Source organism: Bufo gargarizans, chromosome 6 (genome assembly GCF_014858855.1).
Source record: "Bufo gargarizans isolate SCDJY-AF-19 chromosome 6, ASM1485885v1, whole genome shotgun sequence".
NCBI classification, from domain to species: domain Eukaryota; kingdom Metazoa; phylum Chordata; class Amphibia; order Anura; family Bufonidae; genus Bufo; species Bufo gargarizans.
In genome coordinates, this window is record NC_058085.1 from 260,244,870 (window position 1) to 260,264,767 (window position 19,898).

The window sequence follows — 19,898 nt, forward strand, 5'->3', positions numbered from 1 at the left end:
TCGATATAGGTGCGGGTCCTAGTGATATGCCCCAATTGTCTCAGATGAGACAACCCCTTTAAAGAGACCAGCTATGCGGAGACCAGTGCTTCATGTTATAGAGACTTATTGGCAATGCTCATGGGGAAAGAAAATAAATAATGCAAAGAGGGATCTCCAAAGGAAAGAACTATCTCGCTAGCGCCACCTTCTGGAATTGGCGCCATATGAGTCAAATTCAGACTTTTTAACAAGCCCTGGGATTTAACAAGGGATTATAGTCAAGCCAAATATCCATCCATAGTCAGCTGTTTCGGGATGCCTGCCCCTCATCAGTACGAGTGCGATTCCTTGAAAGCAGTTTAGGCAGGGTGCTGCACCCAGCCATACTGATGAGGGGCAAGCACCCAGAAACCCCCGTCTATGGATGGATATTTGGCTTGGCTATTTTCCCTACCTTCCTAAGTTCCAAGGCTTGTTAAAAAGTCAGACTTTGACTCATAAGGAGCCACTTCTAGAAGGTGGCACTAGCAAGGTGGTTCCCTTTCCCTGGGAGATACTTCTTTGGAAAGCGTGACATCCACAGCATAAATTGACATGTCGTGGATTTTAATCCGCACCCCAGGCCGGTTAATGCAACGTGTGTATGAGATACCCTAAATGTTTTTACAGATCCATGCCTTGCTGCTGGGAGTGTTTGATAAGTGCTGGAGGCCCCAGAGTGCACGCTTCCACTATAATCCAGGTTCAGGCTTTCATTTCCAATAATTGGGCCCCACGGCCCCACATAGACGGGTACAACTAAAATAACCCCAGAACACAAACTCTAATAGCAGGCAGTACTAGCAATGGGCACCCTGCTGCATCAGTCTCATATGACAATTCCTCCAATGATGTACCTGTGTGTACACACTGAATATGTGACTCTGCACTTCATCCATGGAGTCCATTCCATAAGCCACTGTCCCTAGGTGAAGACGTTTGAAGACCATCTCGTTCTGGGTCAGGGTCCCTACAAGACACAGTATAGTAACATTATCAGCTTCTATAGGACAGAACCACAATCTGACAATACAACAAATCACCTTTAGATGTGGACAGGAAGAGGGGAAATAAAAAATAAAAAAAATCTCTAAGGAATTACAAGCAAAATATAACACATCTGGCCGTTCTGCCCACCATTCACCCGTAGATGTAGTAATACTATCCATAAAATGTGAAAGAAACACTTGCACGCCCTAATTTACATTCTACCCTCCATTTGTCTTTCTCCACACGTGTAGCCAACCTGTTTTGTCAGTCAATAAGTAGGAGATTCGTCCAAGCTGCTCCGGGATTGTACTCGATCGGACCACAGTTCCTGGGATCTTGGGGTCCCTGCGGATCATCCAGCTGTATACAATTTTCCCCATGTCCAGATTGACCCGCAAGCTGCACGATGAAGAACATAAAGGGTTAATGGACCCTGCAGTCTCAGCGTTAGTGGTCTCCAGCCTGGGAATTTCCAGCTTTTGCACAACTACAACTCTCAGCATGCTCTGACAGCCGCAGGCTGAAGACTGATCCTCTATAGGGAATCTCAGATTGGCTTCTCCTATATTCTTATGTTATATTCAATAGCCTTAAAGGCTATGAACACCTTCGGGCAATTTTTTATGATTGCATTGTGTTCATTTGTGGCTAAAATCATTCTTTCAGTTGGTCTTTATTAAACATTTTCAGCTGTTTTTGAGATACAAGGGTTAAAAATCAGTCTGTTTGAAAGTATAACTTGTCAGTCCTGTCAGCTGACGGCTCATGTGAAGCCTTTTCTCAGATCCCTGACCACATAAACAATCATTTAAGTCATATTCGTATCAGTTTCTATGAAGATTGTTTATGAGGTCAGGATATTGCCAACACCAACAGTAAGCAGAGATTTTGAAAAAGGTGGAGATGTATGAAACGGTCTAAGCCTCATGTCTGTGTTGCCCATAGCAACCAATCACAACACAGCTTTCATTTTTAATAGGGCTCTTGAAAAATTAAAGCTGTGCCTTAATTGGTTGCTTTGGACAACAAAGCCAATTTTTTATTAATCTAAGTACAAGAAAGTTGCAGAACATTATTAGGCTATATTAATATTAAAGAACAAAAAAAAAAAAAAAAACTTTTGATGCTAGAATTGCCAAACTGCAATTTGCGATGGAACTACAATTCCAATTATATTTTAATATAATTCAGTATGAAATTACTTTGTAATTTACTTTCTGTTACAAAAATTCTATATTCTTTTTACTTCATTATAATGGCGCCCCCTGGTGTTTAATATGTAAAGTAATGTGCACGTCCATCAACTGATCTGGATAAGCCTGGTTGCCAGGGGTGGACTGGAAATTAAAGTGGCCCTGGAAAAAAAAAAAAAAGCTACAAGTTATGTAGGCGAGTCTAAATTAAAGGGGTGGGTTATGCCCCCAATGGCCCTGCCCCTCATATAGATTATACCTACCCTGCTCCCCAGCACCCGTGTTTCTACTGATCGTGAGGGAGGCTTGTCTAGGTCGCGGCCTACTGTTGGCTGCCCCCCCCTATCGCTGGATGTTTTGATCTGAGTGACGGGCAGATGCAGCAGCGGCCGTGCGGAGATCAGGAGCAATGCGGGTGCCGGGGAACAGGGTAAGTATAATCTATATGAGGGGCCTGGGCATTGGGGGACATGTTTTATCGTTTGGATAACTTTGACAGACGACAGGCAACAAAAGTAGGGCAGCGCCTGCAATATTCAACTTTAAGTTCAGGAGGATCCCTGCGGCCATTGGCCAGGCGCATAAATTCCTGATGCTTATAGCATTAATTGATGCCAAGAGCATCAGATCATTATATACCCAGCCAGTGGCTGTCAAGAGGGCTCAGCCGGCCCCTGGGCAATGGCCCCCCAGGAAATTTCCCTGTAGGGTCTAGGGCCAGTCCGCCCCTGATGGGTGCACATGCTTAGTTCCATTCTTCAACTGTCCTCAGCTGTATCAACTGTTAAAAGCAGAGGCGCTGCAGTAGACAGGCCCCCTGAGCTGTGACAGGGAGAGAGCTGCAGCAGAAAGGAAACCCCCTGAGGTGTGACAGGAAGAGAGCTGCAGCAGGAAGGAAACCCCCTGAGCTGTGACAGGGAGAGAGCTGCAGCAGAAAGGAAACCCCCTGAGCTGTGACAGGGAGAGAGCTGCAGCAGGAAGGAAACCCCCTGAGCTGTGACAGGGAGAGAGCTGCAGCAGAAAGGAAACCCCCTGAGCTGTGAAAGGGAGAGAGCTGCAGGAGAAAGGAAACCCCCTGAGCTGTGACAGGGAGAGAGCTGCAGCAGAAAGGAAACACCCCCTTAAATGTGACTAAGATAGCTGCAGCAGAAAGTTCACATCCCCTGAACTGTAATGGGGAGAAAAGATTCCCCCTCCCCAAGCTGGCAGCGAGGAGATCTCTATATCTAAGGCTACTTTCACACTAGCGTTCGGGTTTCCGTTCGTGAGCTCCGTTTGAAGGAGCTCACGAGCGGACCCGAACGCAGCCGTCCAGCCCTGATGCAGTCTGAATGGAGGCGGATCCGCTCAGACTGCATCAGTCTGGTGGCGTTCAGCCTCCGCTCCGCTCGCCTCCGCACGGACAGGCGGACAGCTGAACGCTGCTTGCAGCGTTCGGGTGTCCGCCTGGCCGTTCGGAGGCGTGCGGATCCGTGCGGATCCGTCCAGACTTTCAATGTAAGTCAATGGGGACGGATCCGTTTGAAGATGCCACAATGTGGCTCAATCTTCAAGCGGATCCGTCCCCCATTGACTTTACATTGAAAGTCTGGACGGATCCGTACTAGGCTATTTTCACACTTAGCTTTTTTTTGCTAAAATAATGCAGACGGATCCGTACTGAACGGAGCCTCCGTCTGCATTATTATGATCGGATCCGTTCAGAACGGATCCGATCGAACGCTAGCCGAACGCTAGTGTGAAAGTAGCCTTAGTGAGGTACAGGGCTGGTTCAAGCTTTGTTAGAACTGTGTCATGTACTGTATGAGATCTGATTTTACATCAATCATGGCATAACCCTTTAAAGGGAAATTAAAAGCTGTTGCTATGCTTTTCGTTAAGAATGGTTTTCAGGCCGCATGGACAACAGTTCAGGGTAGGGCCACACGCATGTACTCGCAGAAATCAGTCAACCGGCCAGTACCAGGCCAACATTACTCTAGTAGGCACAATCTCTGTACTTTCTCTATTTTCCAGTTAATTTGACGCATTATAAACTTGAGGGAAAGTTGTCAGTGAACAACATTCTTGTATAACTATTGCCCCTTACCTGATAGGAATGATGTTGGAGAAGAGGACCAGGAAGCGGAGGATCTGTAGATACCAGCGACCGGCAAAATGCTGAAGAGCCACCATGACCAGAGAGACGACCACTAGGGCGCTGAATAAGATCTTCGTCAGACAGTTCACTTCCAGGTCTAAGAGGCCGATCTGTGGCACAGGATGAGGAGACTGTAAAGCTGGCATCACTGACAGGGTGGGGGACATATGCTATAAGATGTCAGCAACAAGTCTGATGACGCAGATATTCACATACATCACTGCTCCTGCGCTCGCTCATCCAATAAATGATTTTATAATGACTTGATAATTGTCTTTAATCAGTAGTAAGGCATGAAAACATCAAAGCAAAGTGGCCATAACAGCAAATACTGGTATATGTGCGAGCACATAGACTGACGAACACCCACAACCACTGTTATAGTACCCCAGACAGGGTACTACCATTCCTACACCTTACTTATGGATAACCAATAATGTAATCTGTGTATATATTCTAGGTCCTTTGATATTGTGCCTAAAAACATTGCAATGTAACTTATGTATTTTATTACATGCACTGTGCCTGGTTATACAGCAGGTGGCAGTGTATCTGGCAGAGGAAGATCTTTAGATAGAATGGAACTTACCATTCCATTCTCCCCCCTGTTAGGCAGAAGTGGGCTAGTCCTGCTTCCTACCAAGGTGAGGTTGCAGGAAGCTAAAGTCAGTCTAGAGTCAATAGTGGAGCTAGAAAGAGAAGAGACATGGCGCAGTGAGGGGAATGCCCCCCTCCCTCCTGCAGCAGGAGACTCCCAAAGGAAGCAGCTCATAGAGCACCATGACTCCTTACAGTTATGAGGGGAAAAACGGCCAAAGGCACCCCACTTCAAAAGGTACCAGAACAGTCTGAAAGTCCAGCTACCAGACTGAAGCCAGAGTTGAGCACCACAGAGAAAGAGAAAGCAATGTATCTCAGTTTGCCTGCCAGTTTACCCCAAAACCTGCTGGAGCAAAGAGACCAAATATTGTCTGGACGCAAGTTTATTCAAGTAAGGCCGAACGGTCCGTGGTAACCCGACCTGGCATCCAGCTGAGAGCAGGAGCGCACGCCGTCTTTGGTTGCTATGATGACGTGCGCTTCATGCCGCCGCAGCACTACAGTAATACACTTGTATGATCTATGCGACCAATGACGCCGTGCGCTCCTGCTCTCAGCTGGATGCCAGGTCGGGTTACCACGGACAGTTCGGCCTTACTTGAATAAACTTGCGTCCAGACAATATTTGGTCTCTTTGCTCCAGCAGGTTTTGATCTATGCAAGTGTATTACTGTAGTGCAGCGGCTGCATGAAGCGCACGGCGTCATAGCAACCAATGACGCCATGGGCTCCTGCTCTCAGCTGGATGCCAGGCCGGGTTACCACGGACCGTTCAGCTTTAGGCATTCAGCCTAAAGCTGTTAAACTTTATAAATTCTGGACTCAACCTTTTCTCCACCAACTACGACTTTCCCATTTATTGCTACGAAGCCTAACCCTGGGGACCAATGGTATCCAGGTAGGAGCACCGTGACACACAGAACTAATAAAGCCGTACCACCACTCAGCATTCCTAAAAACCTGGGATACGATCGGCCCTAGTGAGCAGCACGTTGCACTGTCTGCACATTTCCCATGAGCACATACAGCCTGAACACAATACATGTGATAAATGGTTGCCAATTCACTCCGAGGACCTGTACCTTACTCCGTGGATTAGAGGTATTCATCACACTGCGCTGCTCCCGGCCAGTATAAAGAACCACTCCGACCACCGTACCTGGAACAGGGAACACCACATATACATACATCACATGTCCATGTAAACGCACCCTTACGCTACATTATTTATTTTTATTTTATGCACTTATATAGCGCTACTATATTCCGCAGCGCTTTACAGACATTAGCATCCAACTGTCCCGAATGGGGCTCACAATCTAAGGTCCTTATCAGTATGTCTTTGGACATTTCTAGCTTCGCTCTCTTTACTCACCTACTTTCTTAAAGAGAACCCGTCACCTCTGCGGACATGTCTGTTTAGTAACTACTTGCATTTCCCATGTGATAACAATTCTGTAGCACCTATTCTTATCACTCTATGACATGCGATTCCTTTATTATTCCTGCTGGAAATAATGAATGAATTCCTAGCAGTTTGCAATGAAGGTCCAGATGGGTGTTACCAGTTGGGGGGCGGTGTCCCTGCACAGTCTGACACTATCCAATCAGTGCTGCCGTGTCAGAATGTGCAGGGACAGGTCAGGAGGGGTTTTCAGACTCTATATGTAAACAAGAATAATTCACTGACAGCAAACGGAGGTGTTAAAAACACTAGAAAGACAATGTTTATTATAAGGTTGCATAAGTTTTCATTCCAAAGTGATTGGGCGCTGTAAGGAATTGTTATTTAAGGGATTAGCTAAACAGAGCAGCATTGGAGCCTCACTGTAGGTTGGCAGAGATGCTGCTCTCCATTAGACGGCACAGAAATGCCCATTGTGATGTCATACGTTTTGTTTCCTGACAGATGAAAGATGAAGCGGCTCCACATCACAGATGACATTAGCATCATTTATAGAATGCCCCGGGGTGACTGCATGTCAGTTCTGCTCTCATGGTGTCAAAAATGGAAGAGAAAAAACAAAAAACTACTAATTTGGGGACTCATTTTCTCAATGACAGACCTAATTATTATCAATTAGAGACAAATTAATGAGGGATTAAATTGTTAACATGCATTTCTGAAGACTGAGAATGTTTATCTTTACCAGAAGCAATAACCGTGCTGGCCCACAGCGTGTTCTCGATACTTAAGCTTTCATTTATTGGGGGGTCACTGTCCTCCTGTGAAGAAGGAGAGAACATGAATACAACTGGAAGGGAATTAGAAATATATGCGCAGTCTTGTAAAGCCCCTGCTCTACCTTTTATGGCCTAAAGAGGGTGGTGCTTCAGAGCTGCACTCTGTGTGACTCATATATATGTCCTCTGACAGGGTGTGCACCATGAAGCACCAAGGAAGAGACTGGCACAAGCATATGGGCTGACTTTTAGGCCTCATGCACACATTGTATGTATCTTGCGGTCCGCAAATTGTGGATGCACAAATTATGGATGCTGTCCATGCCCCATCCGCATTTTTCACGGAACCCATTCAATTTAAAAGGTTCCGTAGTCCGGATTTTGCATCCAATTATAGGACACGATCTTTTTGCGTAACGGACGCTTTCCGCATCCGTATGTCTGTTTCGCAAAAAGATAGAACATGTCCGCAAAATGCAGACCATGGACCCATTGAAGTCAATGGGTTCACAAAAAGATGTGGACAGCACATGGACCGCATCCGTATTTGGCCTCATGCACACGACCGTTGTTGTGTCCCATGTCCGTTGTTCCGTTTTCCGTGATTTTCTGCGGACTCATTGACTTTCAAAGGGTCCGTGGAAAAGTCGGCTAATGCACCGTTTGTCATCCGCGTCTGTGATCAGTGTTTCCAGTCCGTGAAAAAAATATGACCTGTCCTATTTTTTTCACGTACAACGGTTCGCGGACCCATTCAAGTCAATGGGTCCGTAAAAAAAAAAAAAACACAGAGGCACACAAGATTGTCATCTGCGTCCACGCATCCGCATTCGTTTTTTTCCTATCATTTGCATGGCCAACTTTTTTTTACTTTCCTTCATGTCTGGTGATCCTCCAAAAATAAAGGAAGACACACGGAAACAAAAACGGACACCGATCACGGAACAACGGAACCCCTTTTTGCGGACCGCAAAAAAATACTGTTGTGTGCATGAGGCCTTTTGCAGATCTGCAATTTGAAGATACGGTCGTGTGCATGAGGCCTTGAGGACGATTAGGGTAAGGCCAGCCATGCACATGAGTTAACTGGCGGCCAAAAGCTCGTTCAATGGAGAGCTATCACTTCTCACATACACATGCATGGTCGGCTAAGCCAAGCCAGCATTTGTTCTTGGTGGGGGGAGTCATTGCTAAGCGTCTCTGCCAGAGGCTTATCTTCCCAAGAACAAAAAGTTCAAGCATGTTGAAGTTTAACTGCCAGATCTTTATATTCCCCGACCTCTGCTATTTAGGGAAAGTCAGGAGGCCCCATACACATTAGGCTACTTTCACACTTGCGCTTGATCGGACCCGTTCTGAACGGATCCGATCATATTAATGCAGACGGAGGCTCCGTTCAGTACGGATCCGTCTGCATTAATAACTTTAAAAAATTTCGCAAGTGCGCAAGTAGCCTGCGCGGATCCGTTCAGACTTTCAATGTAAAGTCAATGGGGGACGGATCCGCTTGAAGATTGAGCCATATGGTGACATCTTCAAGCGGATCCGTTCCCATTGACTTACATTGTAAGTCTGAACGGATCCGCTCGCCTCCGCACGGCCAGGCGGACAGCTGAATGCTGCAAGCAGCGTTCAGCTGTCCGCCTGTCCGTGCGGAGGCGAGCGGAGCGGAGGCTGAACGCCGCCAGACTGATGCAGTCTGAGCGGATCCGCATCCATTCAGACTGCATCAGGGCTGGACGAAGGCGTTCGGGTCCACTCGTGAGCTCCTTCAAACGGAGCTCACGAGCGGACCGACGAACGCTAGTGTGAAAGTAGCCTTAGATGGTTGGCCAATTCGTCAGGTCTGGCCAACATACATCTGATGTGTATGGCCAGCTTAAATTCAAAACTGCAGTTATTTTGCCACATGTGCATCGATCATTTTAAGATAAATGGGACAGTCCGAAAAAAAAAAAAAAACAGTGGCTTACTCGGAGGCAGACCACGCAACTGCTATGGGACATAGGGGAGGGGGGGGCCCAGTACTGAACCCTTTCTTCTGTTCCCAACATAAATGCACAGCATTTTGTAACAGGCACTACTAGAGGTGCTCAGTGCAAAAAAAGAGAGATTTATTACAGCTTCCATGGAGTTCAATTGTAACTGTATACATTTCTTTGCAAGAGTTCCCCCTAGTGGTGGCTGCAGGCAGCTAGTTTTATTATGAACTATGTGAAGAGAATCAGGAGCTGTAAGAAGGAGATTTATCAGCATATGGATACCAGTTGTCTATTGTAAATATATGGAGACATAGGGTGTTCAGACTGAGTGCAATATTTATGAAGCACTTGTTCCACTTTTTCCAACACAGTGGTCGAGTAAAGCAGGTGAGGCAGAGTGCACTTTTTTTTTTTTTTTACAAACAAATTTCTCCAATTAATAAAAAAAAATTATGTAAATTTGTCAACAATCTCACTGGGGTCGGGTTACAAAATTTTCCTATCTGTAATCACTCCAAGAAAATAAAAAATAAAAAGTCTGACCATTACTCACTCGAGTAAAGGTTCCTGCAAAATTATGGATGTCAATATTCGGTTCTTCTGCATATACATAGGCTCTAATCTGGAGCAGGTCCTGAAATATAATAAGAAAATGTATTATATTATAGCAGTTCCAGAGAAGTTGCTGCAAAAATGTCTGAGCATGAAATAGAAAAATAAAAACATGAATGCACGTCTCTTTATTATTAACAGATATATGGTTTGGGGGGAAATGTTACTTAGATCACAGGTGATGGGGGGGGGGGGCAGACTACACTGAGAATTCACTCTATGATGGACGCATATGCTCTGTATATCAATAGACAACATGTGCGTGGTTATTGAGGTCCCTGTGTCCAAAGTAAGCTGTAAAGTTGAAACATCTGGACGCCCCAAGGACATGGACTGATGACTGTCAGATGAAGCGGACAACTGCGGCAGCTATGGTTACTATACATGCAATTAATGAGACAGAACATGACCAAATAAATCAGGGGATGTTTACATGACAATTCATCGATGCTTCAGTTGGTAGATTAAATTAACCTCACAGGAAAGAGAATCAAGGTAACCCCTAATCACTACGCAGAATTATACTGCTCGGATGTTTGATTTACTTTGTAAATACATTGCTATTAAATTGATGGTGATCAACACTCTGCATTTTACTCCAAAGCTGCACTCACTATTCTGCTAGAGGAGTCACTGTGTACATATATTACATTACTTATCCTGTACTGATCCCGAGTTACATCCTGTATTATACTCCAGAGCTGCACTCACTATTCTGCTAGAGGAGTCACTGTGTACATACATTACATTCCTTATCCTGTACTGATCCCGAGTTACATCCTGTATTTTACTCCAGAGCTGCACTCACTATCTGCTAGAGGAGTCACTGTGCACATACATTACATTCCTTATCCTGTACTGATCCTGCCAATCTAATAATGACGACCTATCCTCAGGGCAGGACAACATTATATATTACTGGATAACCCCTTTAATAACATTGGTTGTACATAGGGCTGCAGATATCGATTATTTTAGTTATCAAGTATTCTATTGATTAATCCAACGATTAATAGAGTACTCTAATAAGAAAAAAAAAAAACTCATCCGCCCCCATGCCATCAGTTACCCCCAGTGCCATCAGCTCCCCCGTGCCATCAGCTCCCCCGTGCCATCAGTCCTCTGTGCCATCACCCCCCAGTGCCATCAGTTTTCTGTGCCATCACCCCCCATGCCATCAGTCCTCTGTTCCATCACCCCCCATGCCATCAGTCCTCTGTTCCATCACCCCCCCCTGCCATCAGTCCTCTGTTCCATCACCCCCCATGCCATCAGTCCTCTGTTCCATCACCCCCCATGCCATCAGTCCTCTGTGCCATCATCCTCCCCATGCCATCAATCCTCCGTGCCATCATTCCTCTGTGCCATCAGTTCTCTGTGCCATCACCCCCCATGCCATCAACCGCCGTGCCATCAGTTCCCCCCTCATGCCATCAGTCCTCCATGCCCTCCACTTCTAGCCATCAGTCCCCAGCGCCAGTACTCACCTTTCCTGTAGGGGCACCGCCGACACTCCTCAGCTCCTTAGCCTCTCCTTCTTGGCGTGCTGAACGTCCGGACGTCACACAGCGTCAGGTCATAGTGACGATATGTCAGGATCCAGTGCAGCATGGTGCGGCCAGGCGGGTGAACACGGAGTGTGAGTAATAGCAAGCGCTTAACTCTCACTCCGTGGTCACATGACACAAACGAATCCTTGATACAAAAAATTTGCATCAAGGATTTATCTTTGTCAGGTTACTCAAATAATCATTGCAGCCCTAGTTGTACATTTGGGGTTGTTGTCCTGCTGCGGAATAAACTTGCAGCCAATCAGACGCCTTCCTGATCCCATTGCATGATGGATAAGTATCCGCCAGTATTTCTCATCACTGAGGACACCATTAATCCTGAAAAATGAGTGCAGCAAATGAAAGACACATCATGCTTACTTCCCTCCAAAATCGAAAGATGTTCAGCAGTGCCATCAGCTCAGAACTGGCACAAACCAGTGGGACCCAGGTACACTCATCAGCTCTTCTCAGAAGTCTGCCCAGAAGTGATCTTCATGGAAGAACTGCAGCCAAAAAGCCATACCTTTGACGTGGAAACTAGGTCAAACAACTCAACTGTGCACCAAAGTATAGGAACTGGGGTGCAAAAAAATGGCAGCAGGACCTATGGAGTCAAAATTTGAAATGTTTGGCTGTAACACTAGGCAGTTTGGTCACCAAAGGTCTGCAGAGTGGTACAATAATCGGGGTCTGCAGGCAGCAGTAAAGCACGGTGGAGGTTGTTTGCAAGTTTGGTGCTTCATTTCAGCAAATGGAGTTGGGTATTTGGTAAATGGTGTCATCGATGCTGAGAAATACAGGCAGATACTTATCCATCATATAATACCATCAAGGAGGCACGTGGCTCCACATTTACTCTGCAGTAAGACAATGATCCTGAACATACAGCCAATGTCAATAAGAACTATCTTCTGTGTGAAGAAGAACAAGGAGTCCTGGAAGTGATGATAACGCCCCACAGGGCCCTGATCTCAACATCATCGAGCTTGTCTGGGATAACACAAAGACAGAAGGATTTGAACAAGCTTACATCCACAGAAGACCCACAAGCAATTTCAGGGACCGCGCTAATTCCAGCAGTTAAGACACAGTGCAGACTCGACACTCGATCCAACAGGTAGCTGTTCACAGTCCACTCCCTATGGACCTCTCCTGCAGCGTCTTGCCACCAACTGAAACTTTCAATATATGACGAAGCCTAAGGCGAAACCTGGGTCAGGCGCGTTTTTTATGAATATGCTTTTACTCCAGTGAATTTTGCAAGTACAATATATTGTAAACTTACTTTACCACTTGGGTATTGCGCCATGTCCTTCTTTTCTTTGCGAAGGTACTGATGTCATATATTGAAAGTTTTGGTTGGTGGCAAGACACTGCAGGTGAGGTCCATAGGAGTGGACTGTGTACAGCTATCTGTTGGATCGAGTGACGAGTCTGCACTGTGTCTTAACTGCTGGAATTAGCGCGGTCCCTGAAATTGCTTGTGGGTTTTACTGTTTAAGGTAGACTGAACCTACTCCTGGACAAAGGTTCAGCTGCTTATTTGTGACTGTACTCCAAGCTTTTTCTCTCCACATCCACAGAAGATCTGTGGTTAGTTCTCCAAGATTTCTGGATAAACAGCCCTGCCGAGTTCCTTCAAAAACTGAGTGCAAGTGTAGAAGAACTGACACGGTGTTGAAAGGGTGGCAACACCAAATATTGATTTTATTTAGACTTCTCTTTTCTTCATTCACTTTGTATTTTGTTCATTGAAAAATAAATACCAGAAATAAATGCTTCAGTTTTGTATCCATTCATTGTCAATGGGGACAAAACTGAACTGAACAGAGTGCTCCAAAATGCCTTCCGTTCCGTTTAGTTGCGTTCCCAAGGAAACTGCAACATGTTGTAGTTTGCCTTCCGTCCTGGGATGCGGAGCAAGACGAATCCGGCATGACCACCAATGCAAGTAAATGGGGACGGATCAGTTTTCTCTGCCACAATCTAAAACTGATCCGTCCCCCATTGACTTTCAATGGAGTTCATGACGGATCCGTCTTGGCAATGTTAAAGATAATACAACCAGATCTGTTCATAATGGATGCAGATGGTTGTATTATCAGTAACAGAAGCGTTTTTTGCTGAACCCTGCCGGATCCAGTAAAAACGCTAGTGTGAAAGTAGCCTTACACTTCTATTTTTGAAAGCATTCTCAATTAGTAGCATTTTTTCCACACATGCCTTAAACTTTTGCACAGTTCTGCATGTCCATTCACATTTGAATGATTTGTCGTCTGCAGATTCCGCATCTGTAAACCGAGAGGTGCTCAGAAAGTTATGTGCAGAGGGTCAACACCACCACGTGGTAAGTATAGGGGTCACTTACCGCCGCTGTGGGCAGTCTCTGTGTGCAGGACACCGGCAGCCGCAACTTCCAGTCTGTCTCACCGTCCAGCTGATCAGTGCGCAGAAAGCAGGACCCTAAGGACAGAAGTTATACATCAACTTAGTTACAGGGGTTATCCCATGACTAACGTAAAAAATGAAAATCACACATATTATAGTACATGACAATATCTTTCTAACAAAGCTAGAACCAGCCCTGTACCTCACATGGATCCAGAGATCTCCACATTCATTGCTCTGCTAAATTTATATCAAGCTGGCAGCTCAAGGGAGTGTCTTTTCTGCTGCTCAGGGGGCGTGTCTCAGCTCTGCATATCACACCTCAGGGGGCGTGTCAGTTGAAGGATGAAACTGAGCACGTGCGGCCATCTCAGTGAACCGGCCAAAGAGCAGGCGGCGCGATACAGATACATTTTATTGAATAACACAGTGGCTATGCTAAATTTTTTATTACATGCAAATACAAAAGTATTCAGATCTAGGTGCTGGTGAAAACTGTAGAATATTTTTCATGGAACAACAAAGGGAATTTGTCACCAGTGACCTCACTATCTAGCTGTTTGCATAGACAGATAGCTGTGGTTCACCTGATTAAAACTCGGTTTGTCTTTTGTGGATCTGAGGCTCCGTTCCGACCGTTCCCAAATTACATAGTTAATACGGTTGAAAAAAAAGGCATACAGCCAGGTCCATAAATATTGGGACAGGCACAATTCTAACATTTTTGGCTCTATACACCACCACAATGGATTTGAAATGAAGCGAACAAGATGTGCTATAACTGCAGACTGTCAGCTTTAATTTAGGGGATTTACATTCAAATCAGGTGAACGGTGTAGGAATTACAACAGTTTGCATATGTGCCTCCCACTTGTTAAGGGACCAAAGGTAATGGGACAGAATAATAATCATAAATCAAACTTTCACTTTTTAATACTTGGTTGCAAACCCTTTGCAGTCAATTACAGCCTGAAGTCTGGAACGCATAGACATCACCAGACGCTGGGTTTCATCCCTGGTGATGCTCTGCCAGGCCTCTACTGCAATCTGTCTTCAGTTCCTGCTTGTTCTTGGGGCATTTTCCCTTTAGTTTTGTCTTCAGCAAGTGAAATGTATGCTCAATCAGATTCAGGTCAGGTGATTGACTTGGCCATTGCATAACATTCCACTTCTTTCCCTTAAAAAAACTCTTTGGTTGATTTTGCAGTATGCTTTGGGTCATCGTCCATCTGCACTGTGAAGCGCTGTCCAATGAGTTCTGAAGCATTTGGCTGAATATGAGCAGATAATATTGCCCAAAACACTTCAGAATTCATCCTGCTGCTTTTGTCAGCAGTCACATCATCAATAAATACAAGAGACCCAGTTCCATTGGCAGCCATACATGCCCACGCCATGACACTACCACCACCATGCTTCACTGATGAGGTGGTATGCTTAGGATCATGAGCAGTTCCTTTCCTTCTCCATACTCCTTTCTTCCCATCACTCTGGTACAAGTTGATCTTGGTCTCATCTGTCCATAGGATGTTGTTCCAGAACTGAGAAGGCTTTTTTAGATGTTGTTTGGCAAACTCGAATCTGGCCTTCCTGTTTTTGAGGCTCACCAATGGTTTACATCTTGTGGTCAACTCTCTGTATTCACTCTGGTGAAGTCTTCTCTTGATTGTTGACTTTGACACACATACACCTACCTCCTGGAGAGTGTTCTTGACCTGGCCAACTGTTGGGAAGGGCGTTTTCTTCACCAGGGAAAGAATTCTTCGGCTATCCACCACAGTTGTTTTCCGTGGTCTTACGGGCCTTTTGGTGTTGCTGAGCTCACCGGAGCGTTCCTTCTTTTGTTCCAAACAGTTATTTTGGCCACGCCTAATGTTTTTGCTATCTCTCTGATGGGTTTGTTGTGTTTTTTTCAGCCTAATGATGGCTTGCTTCACTAATAGTGACAGCTCTTTGGATCTGATCTTAAAAGTTGACAGCAACAGATTCCAAATGCAAATAGCACACTTGAAATGAACCCTGGACCTTTTATCTGCTCATTGTAATTGGGATAATGAGGGAATAACACACACCTGACCATGGAACAGCTGAGAAGCCAATTGTCCCATTACTTTTGGTCCCTTAACAAGTGGGAGGCACATATGCAAACTGTTGTAATTCCTACACCGGTCACCTGATTTGGATGTAAATACCCTCAAATTAAAGCTGACAGTCTGCAGTTAAAGCACATCTTGTTCGTTTCATTACAAATCCATTGTGGTGGTGTATAGAGCCAAAAATGTTAGAATTGTGTCAATGTCCCAATATTTATGGACCTGACTGTAAGGCCTCATGCACATGACCGTGGTGCATTTGGCGGTCCGCAAATCGCGGAACTGCAAAACACGGATGGCATCCGTGCGCGTTCTGCAATTTGAGGAACGGCACGGACAGCCTTCAATATAAATGCTTAATCTTGTCCGCGAAGCGCGGACAAGACTAGGACATGTTATATTTTTTCAGCGGGGCCACGGAACGGAGCAACGGATGCGGACAGCACACGGAGTGCTATCCGCATCTTTTGCGGCCCCACTGAAGTGAATGGGTCCGCATCCGAACAGCCCGAAAAACGGGGGTCGTGAGCATGAGGCATAAGTCCATCAAATTCAACCAAGGGATAGGAGGGCACGCAAAACATTTTTTAAAAGGGAAGTGAGACCCAGATTTTTAGTTTAAAGTTATGATAATTTTTCTTAATATGCAACTTAGGCCTTTGATGCAATGAAGGTGTCACCACTGCTTTTGTTGCACCTGAGCTCCACTTATTTCTCAGCCCCGCCTGACAAGACCATGCAGTAGCAAAGCAGCTAGGGAGGAGCTGGCCACAGAAAGAAGTGGAGCTTGGGTGCAACAAGAGCAATGGACACTCCCTTGTTGCACCAAAGGCCCAAATTGCATATTAGAACAAGAATCATAATTTGGGAATTGAGCCTCACATAAAAAAAAAAAAATGAAGAAAAACAGCATTTTAATCAGGTTAACTACAGCGAATGTGTGTCTATGCACATGGAGAGTCCCACCAATTTATCAGAGATTTATCATCAGGATCTTTCCTGGGTTTCCACTCCTTTAAGCTACAACACTACCAGGAATTATAATGTACCTACCCTTATCTATCCTCCCGTAATGAAATATATGGAAGGAACAGGATGCAGCATTAACCCACCAGACAGGTTACACAGAAATCTAAGGCTTCTTTTACACCTGCGGCCAATTGTTCCAGCCGACACGCCCAGCAGACAATGCAAGAAATTGGCTGGACATGTCTGGCTGAAGTGGAGAGGAAGCAGCAGTTACAGTGAGAGTGGAGCCTCTGGGTGTAATGGCAACGCCCCCATTGCTCCTAGAGACTCATTTGCATATATTAAAACTTAATTTTTCTCAGCAATGAGGGCACGTATGAACATGGGACCAACACAGATTCCATCAGCTGCCAAGTGCACATGTAACAGGTCAGCCAGTGTCATAGGTACAAATCTGCTGACACATGCCCTTTAAATGGGTACCTGTAACAGTGGCATCCATCACCCATAGCTTATAATGTAATGGATCGTCCTTAAAAGCTATTAGGTTCCATTCACACATCCGTGTGCGTTTTGTGGATCCACGGATCCGCAAAACACGGACAGCGGCAATGAGCGTTCCGCATTTTGCGGACCACACATTGCCGGCACAAATAGGATATGCCTATTCTTGTCCGCTATTGCAGATAAGAATAGGACATGTTTCAAGCATTTTTCGGGATCGGAATTGCGGACCCAGAAGTGCGGGTCCGCACGTCATGCGGCCCCATAGAAATTAATGGGTCCGCAATTCCGTTCCGCAAAATGCAGAGCGGAATTGCGGATGTGTGAATGGAGCCTTAACAATCTCATGACGTATCCATTTCATATACAGATCAGTAGTTTTTGGCAAAAACATAGCGTGAGCCCAGTCTTAGGCCTGATTCACATGGTATAGTAATTGGTGCGATCCACACCTTAGTTTTTCAGCATAGACAAAACGGAAACCAACAGCATGCACCCGTCTTATCTGTTTTTAGACTGGAAATCATTCAAATGAATGAATGATTCCATAACAATAAAAAAAAAAAAAAAAAAAAAAAAACAGGCGTACCCAGACGCCATACGGGTGTCCAGATAAGTCTGTGTTTAGTGGGCAGAAATCTGAAAGGTCATCGGAAGAGAACATGAATGCAGATGGAGAGTCCTTATAAAATATGGTTGGTTTACCGTTTTTCTCTGATGTCCTTAGAAATATCATGTCGGCCGGAATTCTCTGATTCTGCATGACAAAGAAGGTCCTATTAGATTTTAGGTTTTTCAAACAGTTTACACTTTATAGAAGCACAGGAAATTCGGCTTTGTGGCAAATCAAATTTTTCCTGAAATTCGGATCGAAGTCCACTTCAGATACTCCGATTCGCTCAACCCTAATTATAGATACTGGCTGCATCAAAACTAACCTTTTCAACAATAACGAGATCGCCAACTTGTATGCTTGAGCTGCGGACTTTGACAGTGCCTGTGATAAAGAACAGAAGACGTCAGCCGGTCCCATGTGTTTAGGTAACTCATTCAGATTGCAGACAATAAGGCTGCTTTCACACAGTCAGTGTTTGGTCAGTGTTCGGTCAGTTATTTCCATCAGGGATTGTGAGCCAAAACCAGGAGTGGGTTAAAAACACAGAACAGATAGAGTCCATAGAGATAAGGTATAATGGTAAGATCTGCATGTAGCTTCCACTCAGGGCTTTGGCTCACGCACTGATGGAAATCACTGATCAAACACTGACAAAACACTGATTATGTGAAAGCCACCTAAGGCTTCTTTCACACCAGTGTTACGGATTGCGTTAAAGGGGTTCTACACTTTGTTTAAACTGATGATCTATCTTCTGGATAGATCATCAGCTTCTGATTGGCAGGGGTCCGACACTCGGGACCCCCGCCGATCAGCTGTTTGAGGAGGCAGCGGCGCTCCACTGACGTCACAACTAGTATCAACTAGCGTGGGCGGGGCTAAGCTCTGTTCACTTGAATGGAGCTTAGCCACGCCCACGCTAGTTGATACTAGTTGTGACGTCAGTGGGCCGGCGGTAAACAGTGAGAAGAATGCGGTGCTGCTGGAGCGCTGCTGTCTTCTCAAACAGCTGATCAGCGGGGATCCTGGGTGTCGGACCCCCGCCGATCAGAAGCTGATGATCTATCCAGAGGATAGTTCATCAGTTAAAAGTGCAGAACCCCTTTAAGATCTGTTCAGGATAAAACTGATGGTTTCGTATGCAAGTTCAATCAGTTTTGTTTGTGATTGCATTCAGTGTTAAAAAAATTTTCTACGCGGACGCAATCAGTTTTGATGCGCTGTTCACACGGGTGAAGAAAAACTGAAGAATACCAATCTACATCTCCCAGCAACCATCAGGGAAATACGCATTGCATCCGGATGCTTTCTGTTTTTTTACACAAAACTTCTATGGAGCCAGGACTGCGTGAAAAAAAAAAAAAAAAAAAAAAAAAAAAAAATCACAATATAGAAAATGCTGCGATCTTTCCAAAACGCAGAGATGATACGTGAAAAATGTGGACAGACCCATTGAAATGAATGGGTCTGGATTCAGTCCGTATGCCGTCCGTTCACAACACGCATCGTATCCGGACGGAAAACTCGCTCGTGTGAAAGAGGCCTTAAAGATACATAAAACCTGTACATTTGGGACCAGAAGCAAAAATGTCTCTTAAGTTTATTCATTAATGGGTTTGTTGTCCAAGTGTAGAACAAAGAACACACGGACTGAACACTGACACATTTAGGGTACTTTCACATTAGCGTTTTTCTTTTCCGGCATAGAGTTCCGTCACAGGGACTGTATACTGGAAAAGAACTGATCAGGCATATCCCCATGCATTCTGAATGGAGAGTATTCCGTTCATGATGCATCAGGATGTCTTCATTTCAGTATTTTTGACTGATCAGGCAAAAGATAAAACCGTAGTAAGCGGAGAGATGGATCCGTTCTTGCAATGCATTTGCGAGATGGATCCGCATCCGGATGCGTCTCACATGTTTTCAGTCACATCCAGATCGGTGGATCCGGCAGGCAGTTCCGACGACGGAACTGCCCGCCGGATCACACTGCCTCAAGTGTGAAAGTACCCTAAAGTCAATGGACCAATTCATACGTCATAGTTCTAGC

The 19,898-nt window shown here is 45.2% G+C and overlaps 1 protein-coding gene across 1 annotated transcript in view; it reads right to left on the reverse strand.

The window, feature by feature from the left end:
• ATP9A (ATPase phospholipid transporting 9A (putative)) overlaps positions 1-19,898 on the reverse strand; it is a 95,785-nt gene that overhangs the window by 49,136 nt on the left and 26,751 nt on the right. The window contains exons 5-13 of the mRNA XM_044297369.1: positions 18,168-18,226; positions 17,935-17,986; positions 13,644-13,738; positions 9,664-9,744; positions 7,095-7,170; positions 6,027-6,103; positions 4,294-4,454; positions 1,268-1,410; positions 879-991 (exon numbers count right to left, since the gene is read on the reverse strand). Coding sequence (XP_044153304.1) covers positions 879-991; positions 1,268-1,410; positions 4,294-4,454; positions 6,027-6,103; positions 7,095-7,170; positions 9,664-9,744; positions 13,644-13,738; positions 17,935-17,986; positions 18,168-18,226 — 857 coding nt within the window. The remainder of the gene's footprint in view (positions 1-878; positions 992-1,267; positions 1,411-4,293; positions 4,455-6,026; positions 6,104-7,094; positions 7,171-9,663; positions 9,745-13,643; positions 13,739-17,934; positions 17,987-18,167; positions 18,227-19,898) is intronic.